The sequence below is a fragment of the Zootoca vivipara genome, chromosome 14 (assembly GCF_965207765.1).
Source record: "Zootoca vivipara chromosome 14, rZooViv2.hap1.1, whole genome shotgun sequence".
Lineage (NCBI taxonomy): Eukaryota > Metazoa > Chordata > Lepidosauria > Squamata > Lacertidae > Zootoca > Zootoca vivipara.
In genome coordinates this window covers 41,795,131-41,817,715 of record NC_142597.1, presented here as the reverse complement: position 1 = coordinate 41,817,715, position 22,585 = coordinate 41,795,131, and the positions used below count along the sequence as shown (strand labels likewise).

The 22,585-nt window shown below is 41.4% G+C and overlaps 1 protein-coding gene across 3 annotated transcripts in view; it reads left to right on the top strand.

Moving 5' to 3' along the window:
- The window catches only part of BRIP1 (BRCA1 interacting DNA helicase 1), a 112,982-nt gene that overhangs the window by 20,717 nt on the left and 69,680 nt on the right, over positions 1-22,585 (top strand). For all 3 annotated transcript variants that reach the window (XM_088657919.1, XM_088657917.1, XM_088657918.1), the window contains exons 7-9: positions 15,920-16,216; positions 20,632-20,853; positions 22,082-22,281. In XM_088657919.1, the coding sequence (XP_088514045.1) occupies positions 15,920-16,216; positions 20,632-20,853; positions 22,082-22,281 (719 nt within the window). The remainder of the gene's footprint in view (positions 1-15,919; positions 16,217-20,631; positions 20,854-22,081; positions 22,282-22,585) is intronic.

Sequence of the window (22,585 nt, the reverse complement as noted above, 5' to 3'; positions counted from 1 at the left end):
GAAGGTGCCTTGCTTAAAGCACATGCCTAGCCTATTTTGTACTTGGCTCTAATGTGTAGACCTTGGGAGTTATAGGAAAAAACAAAGTAGCTCTTACAAGCTTGAAGTCTGCTCACCCCTGCTCTAGACGACTGACATTTGTGATTGAGAAGTTCTTTGTAAGGAATGCTCCACACTATTAAGACAGAATTCAGCTGGTGTGATATTGGGCACTCGCATCCCTCGGAAGTGCAGGAAGGGAACACTGCAGGCATGGAGAAAGAAAAGGAGATGGTCTGAATAATCCCAGTACCCCTAAATTTTCTGTTCATAAAATGAGTAACGTGTTGGTAATCACATGCATCCTGCAGGTATGCTTATCAGGCAGCTGTGGGTGTGTCCTCTGACTGTGATCTAATGAATTTCTTTTGTAATGTGTGAAACTGCCCTTAGTCACAACATTTACTTTATTTTTGCATTTTGACTCATGTTCTCATGTACTTAATTTGAAGACAATATCCTGAAGGCATTCCAAAGCTGCTGGGCTCTTCCTAAAATGGGAGAATAGAATGGAATGACAAAAGAAAAGAAAAAAGTAAGCAAGCATTTCACATTTATTCCCTCACTGCTTCAATAAAATGTAGGAAACATCTGAAGCTGCCTTATACTGAGTCAGGCCATTGGTTCATATTACTCAGCCTTATTTACAGTGTCTGACAGGGTTGCTCCAAGATTTCAAACAATGGCTTTCCCCAGCTCTACCTGGAGATGCCAGATTGAACTTGGGATCTCCTGCATGAAAAACAGAGGCCTTGCCGCGGAACTATGACCCTTCACCCTCGAGTCCAGTATTGTCTACACCAGGTTAATTGAAGATAATGGACTACATGTCCCACAATGTCTGGAGGTGTTGCAGGTTTCCCAGCCTGGCCTATGCTACCTGGCATTGCCTTCAGATATGAGTATTTCCCAGCCTGATCTGGAGAGTGCCAGGGATTGAACCTGGGGCCTTGCACGTGCAGCAAGTGTTCTACTGCCTACAGCAGGGACAGGGAACCTGATACTGTACTCCCAAGATGATGTTAGGTTTCAACTTCCATCAACCCCAGCAAGTGTGGCCAATTGGTGATGGATGATTGGAGTGCAGTCCAACAGTACACAAAGCCACAGCTTTCCCCTCCCTGATTTATGGTATTCACTCAGACACTGCACCAACATTTCTTTCTAGACATTTTGAGGGATTCCCCCCTCCCCCAACATCTTTCAGCGACCTGCTCACCTCATTCTGCCCTTTCTGTTGAAATGAGCTTCTGGCAGTGACTCTACAGTATGGTTTGCAGCTCAGGGAAAGGAGACAAAAGCAAGAGCCATGATAAAGGTAGCCTGGGTAAATTTTTGCTCTTATTACCTTTTGATCATGCACAGTGGGTGAGCATTGTGCCTGCTGTGGTGTTCACTGACAATATGCCCTTTTAACGGATGTTTTTCTTTCCCTTCTGCTAACAACACATTACAGAAGCAAGGCCCTTGCAAAGAGCCCTTTGAATATACATATGTGTTGGTTTTGGAGATCCTTCTTAGTCCTTAACCCAGAGGGCATGTATTTCCAATGGAACAATTAAAGCATATTTGTTCAGTTGAAAGAAGCCATAGGTTGCATAAGAAGGGGGGGGGGGGAGATGGAGCGGGGGAATCTTTTTGAAAAGAATTGCATTTATATTTAACAGTAAAAGGGCACTGAGCTTTATGTTTGGGCCTGACCTTTTATCTTAAAAGGGTGGTTTTTGTTTTTTGTTTTCTTTTTATTAAAAAAGGGAGAGACCTTTGTGCGTAACTGGTGACTGGCAGCTTAGTAAAAGCAAGACATCAAACACAATTGGTGTAGTTCATTAAACACAGCTCAGCTGCACATCTTTATACTGTATATTTAAACTATGGCAGCCCTGCATATGAAAGCAAAATAAGTTGCTTGCCGACATTTCTCCTGTACTGTCTCACTTACCCACATACACTTGTGTTAGTTGTTTGCAGCACATCCATGGAAAATAAAGAACTAGCATGCCTAACTAGCATGCCTGATCACCTAGAGATGTTTTTAATTGCTGCAGGTGAACAAGTAAAAATACCTGTTAAGAGGCTTGAACTGTGGTCCTTTGTACCAGGGCTTTTCCACTGTTCTGTTCCTATTGGAGTGCACTCTGTTGCATTTGAGGTCAATCCTGAGAATCTACCTGTCTTTTGGATGTCATGTATTGATGCTGTGGGAAATTATTAAGCCCTAGAATTCTGTGGGTCATCCCCTACGTGTTTTCCTCCCCCCCCCCCCGAATTCAGGAGCTCCTATAAATCTGTTCGGAGTAAAATAGCACCTTAGTTTGTGGTGTACCTGTGCACTTCCAATTGATTATTTGATGTCTTCTTCCTTTATTGGCTGTCATGCCAACTTTGGTTATTTAATTAGACCCTGCCTTGTCTTCCTGTTCCAGATAGTGGGTTGGTTTTTTGTGTGTGTTGGGGTTGCTGCTGTTGGGTTTTTGTATTTTCATTTTAGATCTTATGATTTATGTGGAAATTGTTCAGCTTGGTTGTGTATTTTTTGATGTTTTATTTATTGTTTATGACTTCTTTTTATGTTGCAGTTGTGTGTGTTTTTTCAAGTCATAAGCTGCCTTGAACATGATTTGAACTTTGGAAAGGCGTCACGCAAATAAAATTATGTCTTTATGTATGTATGAAAATTTAACATATTTATTGAATTTATACCCCAAACTTCCTCCCTAAGGAGCTCAGGGAGGTAAACAGATATACAGTCTTAAAACAAAGTGAAAGCATTTTTAAAACAGTTAAAGCATTCTAAAAGCAATTACAAATAAAAACATCTAAAAGCAGTTTCAGTTGAAAATATTATAAAATAAATTACAGTTTAAAGCATTATTTCATCCAGTGATAACAGGATCACCTGGAATAGCAATTAAATGTCTGGGTGAACAGGAATGTTTTCAAACTCCTATTGAAAGTTGACAATGATGGAGATATGTGCATCCCACACTGAAAAAGCTCTGTTGTGGGCCAGCACAACTGGGTGCAAGGTCATTTGCATCAGTTGCCTCAAAACTATGGAATGATGTCTGCTTAGAGGTAGACCATTCATCTTTACAGGTGATTTCAAAGTGCATTCATTTGACCTTTGTTACTGCTTGGGAGTCTTCAGGGATGCCCCCCCCCCACTGAGGAACACTTTGTTAGCTCATTAATTTTATGTTTTGTTTTCACTTATATTTTTGTACACTTCCTTGAGGTTTGGAAAGACAGCACAGACACGTTGAATAAAGAAATAAATGTGATTTCTTTTTTATTTCCAGTGACCAGTGACTTTATTATCAGTGACCAGTCTGTAGTAGCCTTTAGTTTTTGCCCTTCATAGTTCTTTTTGCATTTTCTGTAGAAATATTATTTTATATTTTGCTGTATAATGGGCCTCTGTTCAGAAACTGAGTTATATAGCATAAGATGATTGGTACGGAAAAAATCTAGGTGCGAGGCTGCTCAGCCACCTGGCTCGTTGGGCAGAGCCCGATGATTAACTTATAGGCCACTTACATACCAAAATGGCTCCTATGAGGTTTCCCAGTATGAAAGCCATACACAATTAAAATACACAATAAAACAGTTACATCAAATATCAACAATTAAAATCTACAACAAAATAAGCCAATTAGAAAGCGTAGCAACTAAAACAGTTAAAAGAGCAAGTAAAAATAATTTTTTCATAGTGTTTGTACTAGTAGGAATGCTTGCATAAACAGCTGTGTCTTAAAGAGGTGGTGGGATGTGAATACTGATCAGGTGTCTCATGTTTCATCACTGGTGCCACCACTGAAAAAACCCACCACTGTGTTACCACAAGCCAATCATCATCAAGCTGTGGTGATATAAAACATAACTTAAGAACATAAGGCCAGTATAGTCCAGCACCTATTCTCAGAGCGGCGAACCAGATGCTTATAGGAAGCCTGAAAGGCAACAATCCTTTTCTCCACTTGCGAGTCCTGCTCCTGGTATTCAGAGGTACACTGCCTCTGATAGGGAAGGTAGAACAGCCTTTGTTGCTAGCAACCACTGATAGCCATCCTATATGGAGCTGTTTGGTCTTCTCTTAAAGCTATCCATATTGGTCGCCATCACTGCCAGTACCTCTTGTGGGAGCGAATTCCAGAGTTTAGCTATGTGCTTTGTGCAAAATTACTTTTCTTTTGTCTGTCCTGAATCGTCCAACTTTCAATTTAATTTGCAGTCCTTGGGTTCTAGTATTATTGGAGAGGTAGAAAAAAACTTCTCCGTCTACTTTCCCCACACTGCATAATTTTATATACCTCCAGCCGGCACATGGGACCCTTCCCCAACTTGATGTCCTCCAGGTGTTGGACTCCCAACTCCCATCAGTGCCCCTCAAAAATTGTCTATCCGATGGTTTGACTCATTCCTCATATGCAGTCACTGGAAGGTAAAGCTTCCATTGTTGCAGAAGCAGTGGGTCTGCTGAAGCACAGACTCGTGGTTTTAATTTTTTTTATTTAATTTTATTGAGATCATGGGGCGTCTGCGTTAAGGAATCCCCACTTACACTCAGGCAAGAAAGTAAACAGTAAATGGAGAGTAGTGTAACAAACACTTGGAGTATCAAGAAACAGCTGTGAAAAGGATCTGTCTTAATGTGCTAGCCCATTGCAGTTTAACATATTGCTTACAACCTCCACAATGGAGTCCGAGTGACTTCGGTTACACATTCCAGGAGACTGGCAGTCTGTTACAATCAGAGCGTGGGCTCTCGAGCGGGGCTAGCTTACTGCGGATGGGATGAAGAAAGTTGTGGATTTGTATTACACACTCTCACCTGACACAGTATCCGATCCCTTACCCTCGCTGATTGACGTCCTGAATGAGCTCTTTGAAGCAAGCTCCAGCTTAATTAAAACGTTTGCTTGGTTAGCGGTGATCTGTGAAAGCCGGTGATAAATATTGAATCGGGTTCACCTGCTGGTTACTGCGAGTGGATAAACAGCTGCTTTGTGCAGTTTAATCAAGAAGCTGAAGACTACGCCTTTTAAAAAGAAGGTTTTCTTTTTAAGAGAAGCTTTAATAATGCCACTCCAGTTATCTTAGTAGGGTGTCCTTGTGTGAGATTTCGCACACTGGGCATTCACCACCAGACAGGTTTTGTTTCCTATGATATGCAGATGGGGAATATCAAGGAAGCGCTTACAGCTACTGATGTCAAGGATCATAACCCCGCTGTTTTGTTTAGCCTTAGTTTGCATGCGATTTTGATTTCTGTTTCTGATGTTTTCATTCTTTGCCTTGACCTTCTAAGCTGGTTTGTCCTGGGTAGCGCAGAACAGGGGAGCCATGGTGATGGTTTGGCCATTAAATCTATCTGCTCATTTGTTTTTCGTTCTGACTGTTTTAGTCTTGGCTGCTTTGGAAGCTGATGGGGGGCAAACCTCCACTAGTTAGCTGGGTAGTAACTATCTCCCGCTGCATAGGTGAATATTTTTTAGGACTTAAAGAGATTGGGTTAAATTCTGACCATTTCATTTCCTCCCCCATAAAAACATAAAAATAGCCTGCTGAATCAGGCCAATGGCTAATCTAGTCCAGCATCCTGTTGTCACAATGGCCAACCAGATGCCTGTGGGAAACTTGTAAGCAGGACCCATGCACAAGAGCGCTCTCCACTCCTGTGATTTCCAGAAACTGATATTGAGAAGCATTTCTGCCTCCAACTGTGGAGGCAGAGCACAGCCATCATGGCTAGTAGCCATTGATAGCTCTCCCTTCCATTAAATTCCTCTAATCCTCTTTTAAGGCCATCATTGCCTCCTGTGTGAGAAAAGTCACAATAATTGGAAGTATCTTAATGCACCTTAGAGAGTATTGTAAGAAGCAGGGGAGTGGTGAAGATAAAAAGTAAGGTAAAGTTTGTTGCTTACTTACAATTCTAAGTCATTTGTCTCATGCCTTTTCTAGAAGAACTAGTTAAAAAGCTTAATTGAAGCAGGAGGCTCTGACTAGGCTGCTGCCTCCATCGCCATCTTGGAAATCGCCAATAAGATCTAAGCTCCTCCTCTTGATCCCGTCCACCATTACATCTAAGGAAGACTGTTTGAAATTGCTTCTCGTGGACGCACATCCCCTAATTTCACGTGGGGTGGCAATCTTCATAGTGCAGGCTCTGAAACTCAGGGCTACCCTGACAGGGCAGTGTGTCCTAGACCTGGACCTGTTTTAATTCTTTCTATTTCATTTTTTAACTGAATGTGCCGAGCCTATTTTGGGCTATTTTATGCTTTACATATATCTGCATATTAGTTTTTTGGTGCTGGCACCTAAATCTTTGCGTTATTGACTTAGGGTGATTTAAATGTTATTACACCAGCAATATCGCCTTGAATTATGCTTTGTTGCTTGTCTCTGGCATTTTGTATTGTTTTATTTTGCTATGGCTGTATGCTAACGCAATAAAGGTTTGAGTGCCTCCTGTGTGAGCAAGCTCCATCGTTTATTTATGCACTGTGCGAAGGAGTACTTTCTTTTGTTCTCTCTCCCTCCTGCCCACTTAGGTCCTCCAGCTTTTGAGGTACCTTTGGCCAATGTGGCCTTTTAGGAGAACAAACCAGAGTGGCTCATAGGAACTGAAAGCAACATCCCAGGACACACTGATGTGCTCTTAGTGCACATGGCCAGGTTGGAGCTGATGCATGCTGCTTCTGACCTGATTACACCCCACATAAAGACAGAGCCATAAGGGCAAGGCATGGACATCAGCTGGTGAGCCCTTTACTGGGCTGGGCCTAGAGATCCACAGTTCCACTTGTCATAGTGAGTATCTCATCCCTCCTCTTGCAAGTGTGGCAAATGTCAGGCTTCCTCCCTACCTCAGACCCTCGGAGGAGGCAAGAAATTACTTCCAAGTATTTCATAAATGCATCACAACGTGCACAACCTTCTCTCAATCTCAGAGCTGGAGAACATAGAGAGCTGCCTTATATTGCTGATGACACAACATTGTTCCAGGTGGTAAGAACAAAAAGGGATTATAAGGAGCTCCAATGGGATTCTCCAAAGTGGGTGAATGGGCGTTAAAATGGCAAATGCATTTCACTGTAAGCAAGTGTCAAGTGGTGCACAATGGGGCAAAACAAATCATAGCTGCATATATTCTTATGGTATGGGTGCCAACTTTTTGGGATCCATGGACACATTTGCAAACTGGAGAAACTGTCATGGGGACACCCTATTCCATCAGCTTTAATTGAATGCTTTTTACAAGCCTTATTTCATTGGGAAGGGAACTTACATGCACCTGTGGCCACTGTTTTGGCAACCCTTTGCTTATGGCAGGCTTCTTCAACCTCGGCCCTCCAGTTGTTATTGGCATACAACTCCCATGATCCCTAGCTAGCAGGACCAGTGGTCAGGGATGATAGGAATTGTAGTCTCAAAACATCTGGAGGGCCGAGGTTAAGGAAGCCTGGCTTATGGGATCTGAACTGGTGGTGACTGACTAGGAAGGAGATCTCAAAATTGTGCTGGATAGCTCAATCATAACATTGAATCAGTGTGCGGCAGCTATGTAAAAGGCAAAGTCCACAAATAGGGATCGTTAGGAAATGAATTGAAAACAGAACAGCCAGTGTTATAATGCCATTTTTACAGATTTGTGGTGTGATCACACTTGGATTACAAATCTGGTCACTGTTCAAAAAGGATATTAGAGCTGGAAAAGATTCAGAAAAGGGCAAGTGAAATTATCATGGAGCTGGAACACGTCTTCTGTGAGGAAGCCTTAAATCAATGTGAGGCTTTTGAGTTTGGAGAACTATGGCCAGTGGAGAGAACTACAATGAGGCCAACCAGACCCCCCCCCCAAAAAAAACACACCAGAAGGCAAGAGGGCGTCATGGTACAAATGCCAGATGTCTTGAGAAGTACAGCAAAGACGGACCCAATAATTTTGCTTATTTGCTGCAGATATTTGGTACTTGGAACGTTATAACAAACACGGGTATGGACTAGAACACCAACAGAGAAGTTGAGCAGACAATTGACAGCATTGAAAGGACAACCAGAAGATGATGGCTTTATTAATGTTTGGTTTTGCCGTGTTCAAAATGTAAAAAAGAACACTTTAAATCCCCTGACTATACATGGAAGTCTGTGGAGGGACCTTTTAGGAGGAAACTCCAGGATTCTTGAGGGGATGACATCTTTTCAGTGTATGATTGCTCCTGTGGGGGTTTTTGGGGAGGTGGTGGTCTTCTAGTTGGTATTTTCTGACGGTTGTATCCAACACCAGTCCTACTAAGAGTGAGACCTACTAATAATAATGAGTATGGCTAGCTCGGGTTCATTAATTTCAGTGGGTCTACTCTAACTAAAACTTAGTTAGATGCAAACCTGACAACTCAATAAAATATAAATTAAGTAAAAATCGATGTCCTTTAAACAGGACTGCAGAGCTTGGTGTGGGAGGTGGGCTCCATATGTTACCTGGTAGTAAGGCTGCCCAAGACTCTCCTCCTGCCTTGGCTTTCTCTGCTTAGTGTAACAGCCCCTTCTGAGCCCCCAGGAGCCACTACGCCCTGGGAAGAGGGAGAAGCTTAGGGATAAGTTACTAGAGGATTTGAAACCACTGCCTGTTGTCCTCCGTATGTTTCTGCCCACCAATGCTAGCATATTTCTTTTATTGCAACAACAAAGTGGGTGCATAAGCCAAGTACTTTGTAGGTTATTGTTTTTATTACTTAGGCTGAAGGTAGAACCACATTCTGCATTAAATTTGCTAGGCGACTTCATAAAATTCTGCTGGTGAACATATTTGGGAAATGGTGACTTTTAAGTGTTATTTTCTTTACTCTTCAAATAATGTTGTATTGGGTTCTTTATTTAAAAGTGGGGCAGCTATGAAGTGGTGCATAAGGTATTTTTAATATTTGAATTCTCAATTCTTCACATATAGAAGTTTTTTTTATAAAAAAATCGTGAGTAAAGATATAATTAGAATTGAGTTTAGAAAGAAAGAAAGAAAGAAAGAAAGAAAGAAAGAAAGAAAGAAAGAAAGAAAGAAAGAAAGAAAGAAAGGCAAATGTCTTTCCAATGTTACATTCCTATATGGTTTTTGTTTGCTTTAGCTTAACCTACATCAAATCTGAAGAAAGGACTTGGGGTGGGCTGTTGCATTTGAAGGGATATATTCTCATCAAACACTTGAGTGGGGCTGCTATTTTTTGAGCTTGAGTAATGTTGCTTTGAATTAATTAGTAACCGTGTGAGTTGGAAAACAGGCCAGGATTCCTCAAACTGCTGCAAGAGAAACTGCTAGTGTACTGTCAGGAATGTATTTTTTTATATATAACAAAATTTATATACTGCTTGATTGTTAAAAACAACAACAACCCCTAACTTGTTTGCAAATATATAGGCTTAAAAATAAAAATCATTATTAAAAACAGGAATTTTAAAATCTTCAAAAGATCACTAAAAATCAACAGTAGCCAAAACAAAATGATACATGTAACTTTGACATGTCTGGATAGGCTCACTTCAGCAGAAGTGTTTTAAGTAGGCTCTGAAAGAAGTACAGCAAAGGCCTGTACTGACGTCAACAGGCAGGGAGTTCAAAAGTGTAGGTGCTGAAACATGAAATGACTGGATTTCTGAGTTGTTGTTGTTGTTGTTGTTGTTGTTGTTGTTGTTGTTTAAAAAAAAGACTGGAATAAATTTATGGGGAAAGGCCATGATGATCAGGACTGGATTTGTTTGTTTTTAAGTTGAGAGAGGTTTTAAGATAAGAGATGATGATAAAATGATGTACTGTATGGCAGGGAGAAAGTGGATAGATAAGTTTTTCTTCCTCTGTCTTCTAATACAGTAATCCTGCAACTTGCAGGCATTTAACTTTTGCATATTCAACTTTACATGTGTGGCAAAAAAAGAGTTAAAAATTAAAAATGGGGTAGAATTCTGGGGGAAATTACCTCTGCACTCGCCATCAAACCCAATGGGTTTTGACTATACATACTTGTGGCTTTAGGCGTGAGTCCTGCAATATAACCCCCACTTAAGTTGTGGGCCTGCTGTACTGGAACTCAGAATCGTCCAGCGTAACCAATTGACAGAGCCTACAAAAATAAGGCCTCCTTTAAGCAGTGTAAAATTACAGAATTTGCAATATCATAGTTGTGATGATGGCCATTAGCACAGATGTTTTTAGAGGAAGATTAGACAACATCATTGAAAGAAAGTCTTTATCCATTCCAAACCTTTATTGGCATTATTTACAAACATATTTTTTTTAAAAAAAGAGTCCAATACGATCCCATCACCGACCCATCAGTACAAACACTTGCCAAAGGGAGGGGAGGCCAACAATCTGTTTCACCTCGGTGAATGTACTTCGGCGGCAAAAAATCAAATAGAGGAACTCAGCTACAGTCCTGGTACGCTCCTGATCTCTCCCCCTGTACATAGGAAGCGTATAACCTCTATCTTCGGTTTCCAATTTAGAATACATAGTTGGTTCAAGTATTGCTGGCGGATATCATCGTACATTTTGCATTCAAGAACCAAGAGCCAGAGTTCCAATCAAGTGGGCTTCACATGGGAAAGTCTTTATCAGTGGCTTTATGTTAATGGCTGCATGCATGTGAACCTCCAGGTTCAGTTGAAGTATACCCCTGAGCACCAGGTGCTAAGGAGTAAGAGCAGGAGAGGACTGTTGCCTCCATGCCCTGGTTTGGTTTTGGGCTTCCCAGCATTTGTGTGCCCCCTGGGAAAGACTGGATGATCTGGCAGGGCAATTTCAGTAACTAATGGGATGAAAACAAAAGAAAAATGCTATAAATTACATTTTACTACACTAAGGCACCCTCAATAGTTTGCTTAGATAAGCTAGGTGTATTTTTAGTTACTCTTCACTCCCCCCCCCCTTTTGCCAGTGCCTTTTGTTCAGACTAGACATTCAGTAACTGAAGTTTGCCCCAGACACATTATCATGCCTTCCTAGAAAATGTGGGAGTGGGGGAAACTGTCCATAATCAGTTTGCTACGTATTATGGATGCAGCTCACAAAATAAGAACAGTCTATAAAAATTGTGAATGGGTGGCAACTCTATGCTTCAGTTACTTTTTAAACATACTAGGCTTTTATTTTAACAGACCTTATTTTAAAGTGCATAACTTCATCCCCGAAGACTTGTCTCTCTTTTTTTTTTACAAAAAAAAATATGCAAGGAGTGTTTAAAGGGGAGAAATTCCTTTTCAGAAAGACAAATAAAGCGAAGACCTCAGTTGCTAAAATTATAATTGTAACATACATACATATTCCTCCTCTCCCCCCCCCCCCCAAAGTTAGACAGGCACCTTCTTAAAGGTTTTATTTTTTGGCTGATGGCGTCTGTGGCTTGCAGAAATGTTATGACTACTGCAAAGCAGTTCTATACAATTTTACTGGTGACTATAAAATCAGACCAAGTTTACTACTTTCCTGATGTTGGTTTTTTAAAGTATAAAAGGTAACATTTTAACGCCGCAGTAGAGGGTGAAGAACTTATTAAAGGCAGTATTATGCCAATTTCAAACCTTTTATGAAAAACCTTTAAGGCCACCTGTAAAATAATGTTATTTTTTCTTCAACTCTTCACAGATTTTGCTGTCTTTATGCTTTTATATATACTAAAAAAAAAAACTTCATGCCAAGTACATTTTAATTCCCCCGCCCCCTAATAAAAGTTGCAGCAGAAGGCATTCATGTTTTTTTGAAAGTCAATTAAATTTTCTGATCATCTTGATTTGCATTACAGCATCATTGCTCATATTTCTCTATTATGGGATATTCTATACTTGACTCCCAGAGGGGTAGCTATATTAGCCTGTTGTGGCAAAAACAACAAGGAGTCTTGTGGCATCTTAAAAGTAACAAAGACACTATGGCATGAGTCAACTGTGGTCACCGAAAGCTTATGTGATCTATAAATTGGCTAATCTGTAAAGTGCCACAGGGTTCCAATGTTTATACCTGACATATTGTCAAGATACAGATTGGCAGCTGAATTCCCCAGAGGCAAAAACTGCCTCTGTAGTCAGTTCTTCAGTTGTCAGCACAAGAGGCAAAAGAGTAGTAGATTAGGGCTATCTAATGTGGTGGACTAAAATTGTTGGATTATAGCTCCCATTTCCCCTTACCATTAGACATGCCAGCTAGAACTGATGAGAGTTGTTGTCCAACAACCTCTGGAGGGCACCATAGCTGCCAAGTTTTCCCTTTTCTCGCGAGGAAGCCTATTCAGCATAAGGGAATTTCCCTTTAAAAAAGGGAGAACTTGGCAGCTATGGAGGGCACTAGATTGGCTGCTTCTGGAATTGGCTTCTGGTTCTCATGGCTCTGAGTTAAGATCTGATTTAAATAGGAACGTGGGAAGCTGCCTTATCAGACCATTAGTCCAGCTCTTCAGGGCATCAAGTAGAAGACTTTCCCAGCCATATCTAGAAACACCGGGGATTGCACCTACCTGAGATCTTCTGCATGCAGAACTTTATTGATTGATTGATCGTATTGACTGTATTTATATCCCTCCTTTTGCCCAAGTTGGCATTCATAGGTTGCTCACCAGGCTTTAGTATTTCTTTTCTCTAATATTCCTCCTTGGGGAAAATAGGAACAGAAAAAAGCTGCATTACACTGCGTAGCTCAGTATTTTTTACTGGCAGCAGCTCTTCAAGACTTGACACTTTCCCAGCCCTACCTGGAGGTGCCACGGTTTGAACCCAGGTCCTTCTGTGTGCAAAGCAGGTGCTTCTACCACTGAGCTATTGCCCCTACCCTCTAAAACAGAATAATTCATCCACCAGTGTGTTGGAGGGGCACTCACTAGAGAGCTCGTCTGCAATGGACCTACCAAACTCTTGTTCCACTTCACCATATTGATGTTGTTGTTGTCGTCGTCATCTGTGTGCTTTCTTTTCTGAAGAGCAAACCAGAGCTCAGGCAGAAATACCACGCAACATAATTTGAATTTCGCTTTTCTCTGCCTGGCTGTACAGCGGAGGCCAGCATGGCCACATATGTAACATACACTGCCCATCAGCTGTTTCCTCCTTTATCGCTGACAAGGGTCCCATTCATAAGTCTTCCTTTTATCCTTTTTGGTGAATAAGTAATTATTCAATATAGAGAAGGCAGGATATTTGGAACGGGCTATTTAACGTGGCAGCACACCCGTAATGAAATCTGCTGTTACTGGCAACCTGAGAGAGGAATGTAACAATTCTAGCACGGCCGGTAACTCTACCCGCTTTGACGGCCTGTTTATTTGGCACGTCAGCGGACCTTTTATCCCAGTGAGTGACAGCTTCAGAAGGGTCGCATTTACTTCCATTCTATCGTGTATTGTAATATTTAATGGTGGACAAGCTTGAGTGGGACTGAGGGTAATTTGAACCTGCCTTTCCACAGAGCGGAGGCCAAGAGATAGTTGATCCCTGCTATTGTGGCGTAACGCGCACAGTGACTTTGCATTTGCTTATGGAGGATAATCTTACTGATTACAATTAAGAGGAGGGTGAAAGAAAGAACAAGAAATGGTGAAGCTGGCAAGAAAATAGTGTTTGGCTTCCTGTTCTCATAGTGTCATTTTTTGCACCAATAATCTTTCGTGCAGCTTTAGAACATAAGCATATTTTGTTCCAAGTAGCTATTTCTGCAGTGTTCTGTCACCCCCTCGAAAGACATACTTTCCTTTTTATTAAAATCTTATAGCAGCCTTCTAAGTAAGTGTGCAAGTGAGGAGGGTTCCTAAGTGGCAACGTAATTAGAGTGGAACAAAGCAGCTGAGCTATCATGCTACCTACCGTACATACCCAGCTTTATCCAGGATTTTTTGTTTATACAGTATAATAAACTAGAAGTGGAGCCTACAGCAAAATGTTGCAGTGTTATAATTAATTCTTATCTAGCGTGCCTCTTCTTCAGGGTTCTAGCCTGCCAGCCCAAGTCCTCCAGGATACTCTATTCCATCCCCCCATCCCCCTGTTTTCCTTTTCCAACTGACACCATTCCATGAGCATGCTAAATCTTCATTGGGCGGGTTTTTTTTAACTCTTGTTTTGTTTTTGTTTTGTTTGTAGTTCTGTAAACCTCAGAGTTTCTACAAGCATGCAAATGCCTTCCTCTTGTTTCTCAGTGTCCCAGTTTTTCATACATTTGGCAATCACCAACTGAGTTTGTTGTTTGCGGGAGAGAGTGGGGGGGGCGCATCAGATACAACTCTATAGGAGGTGGGGGGGGGATATTTGCTTGGTATTTTTTTTGCTGCAGCAGGCTAACATGGCTCTCCAGAAACCAGAATCAATATAAATTCATGGTATTTTTCAATAATAGCATGGGTTTAATTAAGTGCAATTTGACTTGTGGAAAAAGCAAGAAGAGAAATCTGGTATTAAAATGTTAATATACTGTACTCAGTTTTCCCTGGTTTGGTTTTATATATAATTTATTGAGCAAGTTAAGTTAGCTCAATAGACAACATTCAAGACAACATTTCAGCAAGTGCTTCAATACATGCAGGTGAAAAGTATTGTTAGCATCACCTGAAGCTATCAGGTATGAACTTGACTGCTTCAGATTTTTTTTAGAGCACTTTGGGTGCAGTTGCATGCATGTTTGCTCAGAGGTAGGGTTTGGGGAGAAAATCTATTTGCATTTGAAGGCGATCCTACCTAATCTGCTCTTTCCAAAACAATGTGTGAACTGAAATATAGCCACCCTTGGAAAATCTCCAAATTTTGCAGTGCAATTCTCACTGGGGTAAAGTGTGCATATAAATGCATATATTAGTGAAAACACATTTTATCATGGAAAATTGCTCTGTAAAAATGTGTATATTAGGTAATTGTATAGAATTGTACCAGTATATATTGAGAGAAATTCGTACTAAAATGCTGCTGAATTTTCATGAGGACTTCAAAATAATTCAGAAAGTGTAGCGGAAATTTTGAGAACCGAACTTCAGAATGGAAAAATGAAAAGCTGAGAGAACTTGAAATTGACAGATCCTTCTATCCTTACTCAGAAGTAAGTCGTTCTGTGTTCAGTGGGGCTTACTTCCAGGGCAGTGTGAATAAGATTGCAGTCTTATTGGGATCAGGTTTGTCTCCAAAAGAGTTGTTTATTTCAGCTTTGGGCTTGTTTGTACAACTCTTGGTTACTTTGTGTGAAGTGCCCACAATTGTTTAAAAAATTAAAATCTTCAATTTATTTATTTGCACATTTATATCCCATATCTCAGCCATTGCTCTCATACCTCTACTTTGGTAACCTAGTTTTACTTGTGAAAAAATGGTGGCAGACCTGAGCTCTCTAATTTGGAAAACAAAGTCTTTAACATTAGTGGAGTCTGGCTACCTCTAAACTGCTGAACTTAATTTAATTCCTTTTGTAATGTTCTGGCCAAGGTAGCATTTTTAGCTCCTGTTTTACCAAGTCATCCATTTATTCATGACCTTTGTTTCTAGAACTGGATGTAAAAAGTGCAGCCTAATTCTCAATATGCAAAAGAACCTCCTTTAAGTACTTTTTTTTTTTGTAACTTCATTTGTGTCTGAAGCTGTCAGGTATCCAGTGTTATGATGACTGCTGTTTAATAGACAGCTCTGGTTAAAATGAGAGAGTCTACTTTCTTTTACATGAAGTCAGACTCTTTTTAACAGGTGTTAAATGGGTGGGGAGCATAGAAAGATAATTACAGCCATTTAAATGCTTTGTTTCCAAGAATAGTTGTTGTGTTTTTTCTTGCGTGTAGACAATAAGAAACACTTTTAGAGAAAGAGAAATATATATATTTTCCTGTTCTAATGTCCGTAAAGAGATTTCTCTGCCCTTCAGTTACAGCCTTCCAGGGCCTGCATTCAGTGCTCATGTTCTTCAGTCGAAGCAAAACTCAAAGAAGCAACTGATAAAAAGAAGAAAGAAAATGGAGGAAAGGCATTTGTCCCCAAAATATTTTTTGGAACTCGCACCCACAAACAAATTGCTCAGATTACTAGGGAGATGCGGAGGACGGCATACTCAGATGTCCCCATGACTATTCTTTCCAGCAGGGACCACACATGTGTCCATCCAACAGTGTCCAGCTGCAGCAGCAAGAATGAAAAATGTGTAGAGTTACTGGAAGCCAAGAATGTGAGTTGTTTTTTTGTTTTTGTTTTGCCATTTCCTGAAGAAAATAATATTCACTGCTTTTAACATTTTCTTGTCCCATTCATGTAGTATTCAGAAGTGGAATGCTCCCCCCTCCCCTTTTCCCTTATTTAGGGGTTTGAGAAATTGAGTTCAGTGTCTAGTTTAAAACATTAGAAAAATGCAAGTTTGATTTCTTCTGTACATACCAATACATAGGAATAATGGGTTCTTCCTATGGTAGTAACCTCTCCCCTTAATACCAGCATTTGCTTGTTTTTAATTTAAGGATGACATAAAGTCTGCTAAACTGTGGTGCTTAAATCTCATCAGGCCTCTGCGTTCCTGGGAAGTATGTGATCACAGTTGTGTAGCTCTGTGGTAGAGAAGATTTGTCTGCACTCTTGAATCTTTTAAACATCTTTAAAATTTCTATTCTTAATTTGTTGTCTTTCATTTCCCTACATAATAATTCCCAGCGCTGAAAGGCCAGGCATTTAAAACAAAACAAAACAAAACACTGCTATTACATACCAGTAGTATAGAATCTGGTGTGAATCTGGAGATCATTGCCAAAAGGGTTAAATCTAAATTAATTAACTGGGTTGCAGATTGTGTGCTAAATGTTGCAAATGGATGGTCACTATCCACATTCATGCTCTTGTGACATGGGAAGACTTGTGCCAGATACAGTGTACATATATTTTAGTTATTTTTATTTCTACTCATATCATAATTTTATCCTGTGTTTTGCCCCTAAAGGGTTCAATGCAAAGTGCAATATAATAAAAATGATGATATGAACAAAGAGTTAAAAACCAGAACCGGCTAAAACACAATTCCTCAACAGGAGCCAAAACACATTCCAAAAGCTTGGCAAAGCAGAAAAGTCTTTTCCAGGCGCTGAAAAGTTAATGAGGAGGATGCCAGCGAGATAGCGAGTCCTCGAGTCACGGAGCTTGGACACATGTTCATTATTATGATATGATATTAAGATTAATAGCTCGTTAAGTAGCACTTTAAGCCTGCAGTCACATACTTAGCTTTCTGAGAAAAAGCCCAACTGAACTTGGTGGGACTTTCTTTTCAGTAAACATTTATAGGATTGTGCTATAAGAAATATTCTGGATACATTTATCCCTGTTCAGTCAGAAAGGTCATTGGGTTGTCTTCAGCTAATCACTATCTCTTAGGCCAGGCTTCCTCAAACTCGGCCCTCCAGATGTTTTGAGACTACAATTCCCATCATCCCTGACCACTGGTCCTGCTAGCTAGGGATCATGGGAGTTGTAGGCCAAAAACATCTGGAGGGTGGAGTTTGAGGAAGCCTGTCTTAGGCAAACCCACCTAAGAACCTCAGAAGAGCCTACTGGTTTAGACCAAAGGCCCATCTAGCCCAGCATCCTATTCTCACAATAGCTAACCAGTCAATTCTGGAAAACCTGCAAGTAGGACCTGAGCCCAGCAGCATTCTTCCCATCTGTATTCCACAGTAACTTGTTTTCAGAGGCCATATGGCTTCTAGTACTGCAGGTGGTACACAGCCATTGTGGCTACCGTAGCAATCAGCGATACCCGTATCTTCCATGAATTTGTCTAACTTTTTAAAACCATCCAAACCATTAGCCATTACAGATTGTGCTAGCAAATTCCATTCTTTGATGATGAGCTTTGTGAAGAAGTACTTCAATTCACCTATCCTGAATCTTCCCACATATTCACCTACATTGGATGACTTTTTGTTCTACTATTATATGAGAGGGAGAAAAATTCCCACTGAGGATAAGGACAGGGGTGGGGGGAGGAAGGAATTCTTTTGGAGGAACCTTATATTCGTAGCTCTGTAAAATAAATCAGCACTATTATCCCACCTAGTGAATCCCTGGTAGATAAAAGATCTGATGAGCACTTTCCTGGTTCGTGTGTGTGTCTCATATACAGTCTGGTTGTTGAAGCCTTTTCCCTGTTAGGTCTCAATAGCACATATTTTAGGAATGCTTGCATATAATATAAGCATGAAAATAATTTTATTAATCACTGGTGTGTTTGCTGCATACAGAGATTATGGTAACTTCAGCCTCTGTGAGGCAGTTTAGGCCAAACATGTCTGAGTAGCCCATGCCACCAAATGATCTTTGTGACTTAGTATGGATTCAAGCCTCGGTCCCCTTGGTTGTAGTCCAACACTCAGCCCACTACTTCACGTGGTTGTGGTTGTGGTCCAAAGCCAGTAGGCACCTTATTTTATAAGCCAGGAGTGCTTTCTGAAGAATGGCTGGTACCCAACAAATATCTGCATCTTTCTCCTGGCAAGGGCAACATTGAGATTTAAGGAGGAGAAAGCTGACAGGCAGTGCTGTCTATAAGAAGACTGACAGGTAGGGGCTGATGTTGGCAGAGCATAGCCCTCTTTGCTTTTACAGACCATAGGTAAAGGGACCCCTGACCGTTAGGTCCAGCCATGGACGACTCTGGGGTTGCGGCGCTCATCTCGCTTTACTGGCCGAGGGAGCAGGCGTACAGCTTCCGGACTGCTAAAGAGAATGTGGACACACTATGCCTAGTGTTGGTAAACTCCCCCCTCCCTTTCTTTCCCCTCTTGTTTTCAAGAGACTTTGGTATTTGACAAGTGTAAACAAGGTGTTAAGTCTTTATACCCTCTTTACCCCACAGGCCCTGAGGGTGAGCTGTCTTGGTAATGAGGGCCAATTAACTCTGTCACTTTAGTTGTCCTTGTTTTATCCTAAGACCATATTGCAAAAGTCAGTTGATAAACGGATAACTGACAATTTGCCGAGCTAAGAGGCCCCAAGTGCGATAACACTTCCACTGCCAACCTTCCCTTAGGGTTGTGTTACAGGCTTAAGATGGATGAGCGTCTCTCAGCCAGCCTTCGTTTGTTGAAGAAGCCTTAGAGAGCTGAAAAAGGATATGATTTCAGGGACTCATTTAGGTTTTGCATTTAAGTAGCCATTGTGGGAAATACCAAATTGTTTTATTACTTAAAAACACACACACACACATACAGTTATAATTGAACAGGCTAGGTCACAAAAGGAGAATATGCCAAAGGAGAATATGCCAAATGCTAGTGCAGTAATTACTTAACAAGAATCTCCTTTCTGCAGAATTCAGCCCTTTTAGATGCATGAAAATGATTCTAGATTCATAGGCACTAGCATTGCACCCCTACCTAGGACACCTTCTCTTGTGTGGTGAGATCAGAAGCATCCACTTTTAAACAAAACACAGTTCCCTGTGAATATTCAAATTTAGGTAACAGTTTAGGTAACAGTCCATGGTTTAATCCTGGCTTGTTCTCACTAACAAGAGTTTAAACAAACTGCCATTTCCCAAGTTTGGATGTAATGGAGAATGGTGGTTTGTGTAAAAGTGGATGTTTCTTTCCCTGAAACCACAAATGAGGGGATAGTGAACCTATAACTTTTCAGTTTGGCTGTATAACAAGAAATCAAGATTTCCCATTGCATTTGAACTCCACCTATATGCTGCATTTCACCAGCTCTGCTTGAGCTGATTATTATCATTTATACACTGCCCATCTGGCTGTGTTTCCCCAGCCACTCTGGGTGACTCACAACATATATCAGAACATACTAAAACATCCAACATTAAAAGCTTTGTGATACATGGTTGCCTTAAGATGTCTTCTAAAAGTCAGATAGATGTTTAGTTCCTTGACATCTGAAGGGAGAGTGTTCCACAGGGAGGGTGCGACTACCAAGAAGGTCCCCTGCCTGGTTCCCTGTAACCTCGCTTTACGCAGTGAGGGAACCAGCAGAAGAGCATCATAGGAGGACCTCAGTGTCCAGGCTGAACGATGGGGAGGAGACGCTCCTTCAGGTATACTGGCTTTAAAGGTCAGTACCAACACTATGAATTGTGCTTGGAAACGCACTGGGAGCCAATGACAATCCTTTAGGACCGGTGTTATATTGTCCTGTCGGCCACTCTCAAGTCACCAGTCTAGTTGCCGCATTCTGGATTAGTTTTAGTTTCTGGGTCACCTCCAAAGGTATCCCCAAGTAGAGCGCATTGCACTAGTCCAAGCAGGAGATGACCAGACAGAGAATGCACCACTTTGCTGAGACAGTCTGCAGGCAGGTAGCGTCTCAGCCAACGTACCTGGTGGAGATGGTAGACAGCTGCCCTGGACACAGAATTGACCTGCACCTCCATGGACAGCTGTGAGTCAAAATGACTCCCAGGCTGTGCACCTGGTCCTTCAGGGGCATAGTTACCCCAATCAGGACCAGGGAGTCCCCCACACCTGCCTGTCCCCTGTCCCCCCAAAACAGTACTACTGAAATACACTTCTGCAAAACTAACTACACAGAGGTGCAGCATTCTTAGCAGTGCATATTTGAATCTTGACTTTTTAAATCATTTACTTCTAGGGCACATCTTGTTCTTACTACCATGGAGTCCATAAGCTTGGTGAACATCATGCCTTAAAATCTGCACGTAAGAAATACCAGGCTTGGGACATCGAAGACCTAGTGAGCCTCGGGAAGAAGCTACGTGCCTGTGCCTATTTCGCAGCTCGAGAGCTTATGGAGGGGGCTAAGATTGTGTTTTGTCCTTACAACTATCTTCTAGACTCACAAATAAGAGAGAGTGTAAGTATATTTGCAAGCAGGTGCTTTAACATGTTATTTATTTATTTTTAATTGTCTTAAGAAAGAATATTAGTGAAGGTCAACCTAAAGGAAATTCCATATGTTGCTGTGTCACAAAAAGGATGAGATTGTGATTTGCATCCAATGAGCTGTGAACAGAGGGAGAAAATATATTAGTGATGTTCCATGAACACTTGGTGCCCAGTAGCAAGCAAAAGATTTCTCATAGTGCCCTTCATCTAAAGATCACAGGGCTTTATGAGTCAATACTAGCACTTTAAATTGAGCCTGGAAACTAATTGGCAGTCGGGCCATGATCAGTGTAATATGCCCCAGCGAGCAACCTGGTCAGCAAATTCTGCACCAGCTGAAGTTTCCGAACCATCTACAAAGGCGGCCCCCACATATAAGACTGTTGCAGTAATCCAACCTAGAGGTCACCCCTCATCTATCTGGTCTAGAGAACCCTCACTAGCAGTGCCTTTGTCTTACCTGGGTTGAGCTTCAGTTGGTTGGCTCTCATCCAGTCCATTACCGAGGCAAGACAACAGTCCAGCACATCCATTGCCACACATGCAGATGTAAAGGTAAAGTACAGCTGCATGTTATCAGCATATTGCTGGCGACTACTCTAAAACTCCAGATTACACTACTCAGTGGTTTCATGTAGATGTTAAACAGCATAGGGGATTAAACTGAACCGTGAGGAATGCCACATTGAACATTAAATGGGGCTGAAGAGCACTCTCCAAGCATCACCCACTGGAAACGACCATCCAAGCACGACCGTTACCATCGCAAAGCAGCGTCTCCAACCTCCAACCCACACAGCCACTCCAGAAGGATACCATGGTTTGCTGCCAGAAAGCTGGGCTGAGTTCATAGATGTGTGAAGCAGGTCAGTAACTGGCCCAGGACTATTCAGTAAGCTTTGTCTCCTGTTTTGTTTATTGTTGTTTTGACTATAGCTACATGACTATAGATACACCCACTAATACAATATTGAGGAGTAAGCTTTGTCACTGAGTGGAGATTTGAACCCAGGTCAAACACTTTAACCATTATCCACAACTGATTTCCTCCTTCTTGCAGGTTTTTGTGTTTTTTTAAAAAAGGAAAATCCATAGCCTGGTAAAGCAAAATTTGGAGTTTCACTGCTAACAGAAGCAAGCATGTGAATTTACCAGATACTTGATTTTAGTTTTTGTTGGTTTGCATGATTTTGCAGATGGAGATTGTCTTGAAAGACCATGTGATCATTTTAGATGAAGCTCATAATATTGAGGATTGTGCACGGGAATCGGCCAGCTACAGTGTGACGGAAACTCAACTCAAATTGGCCCGAGAGGAGCTGGACACCATGGTGAATAACAACATTAGGAGGAAGGATCACGAACCATTGCGTGCTGTATGCTGCAGTCTGACAAAGTAAGAGGAAGCTAATTTACCAGAGATAGCTTTCGGTGTTGTGAGCCCAACTGGCTTGGGGCTGGGGTGGCAGTTGCTGTCAGAGAAAGAAGAAGAGATGAATGCCAGCAGCAAGGAGCAAGATGAGAGTATGGGTGCCCCCTTCCCCTTTTGCCTTTAGAAGCTGGGGAGGTGGAGTTAGTTTGCCTGGCTCCATGTCTTTCCCTAACTACAGAGTGGAGATAGTCCCTAGCAGCGGAGGAGGAAGTCAGCCAGCCAAGAGGGGAGACTGGACAGCTGAGAGTAGAGGGGCCAGATGGGCTGA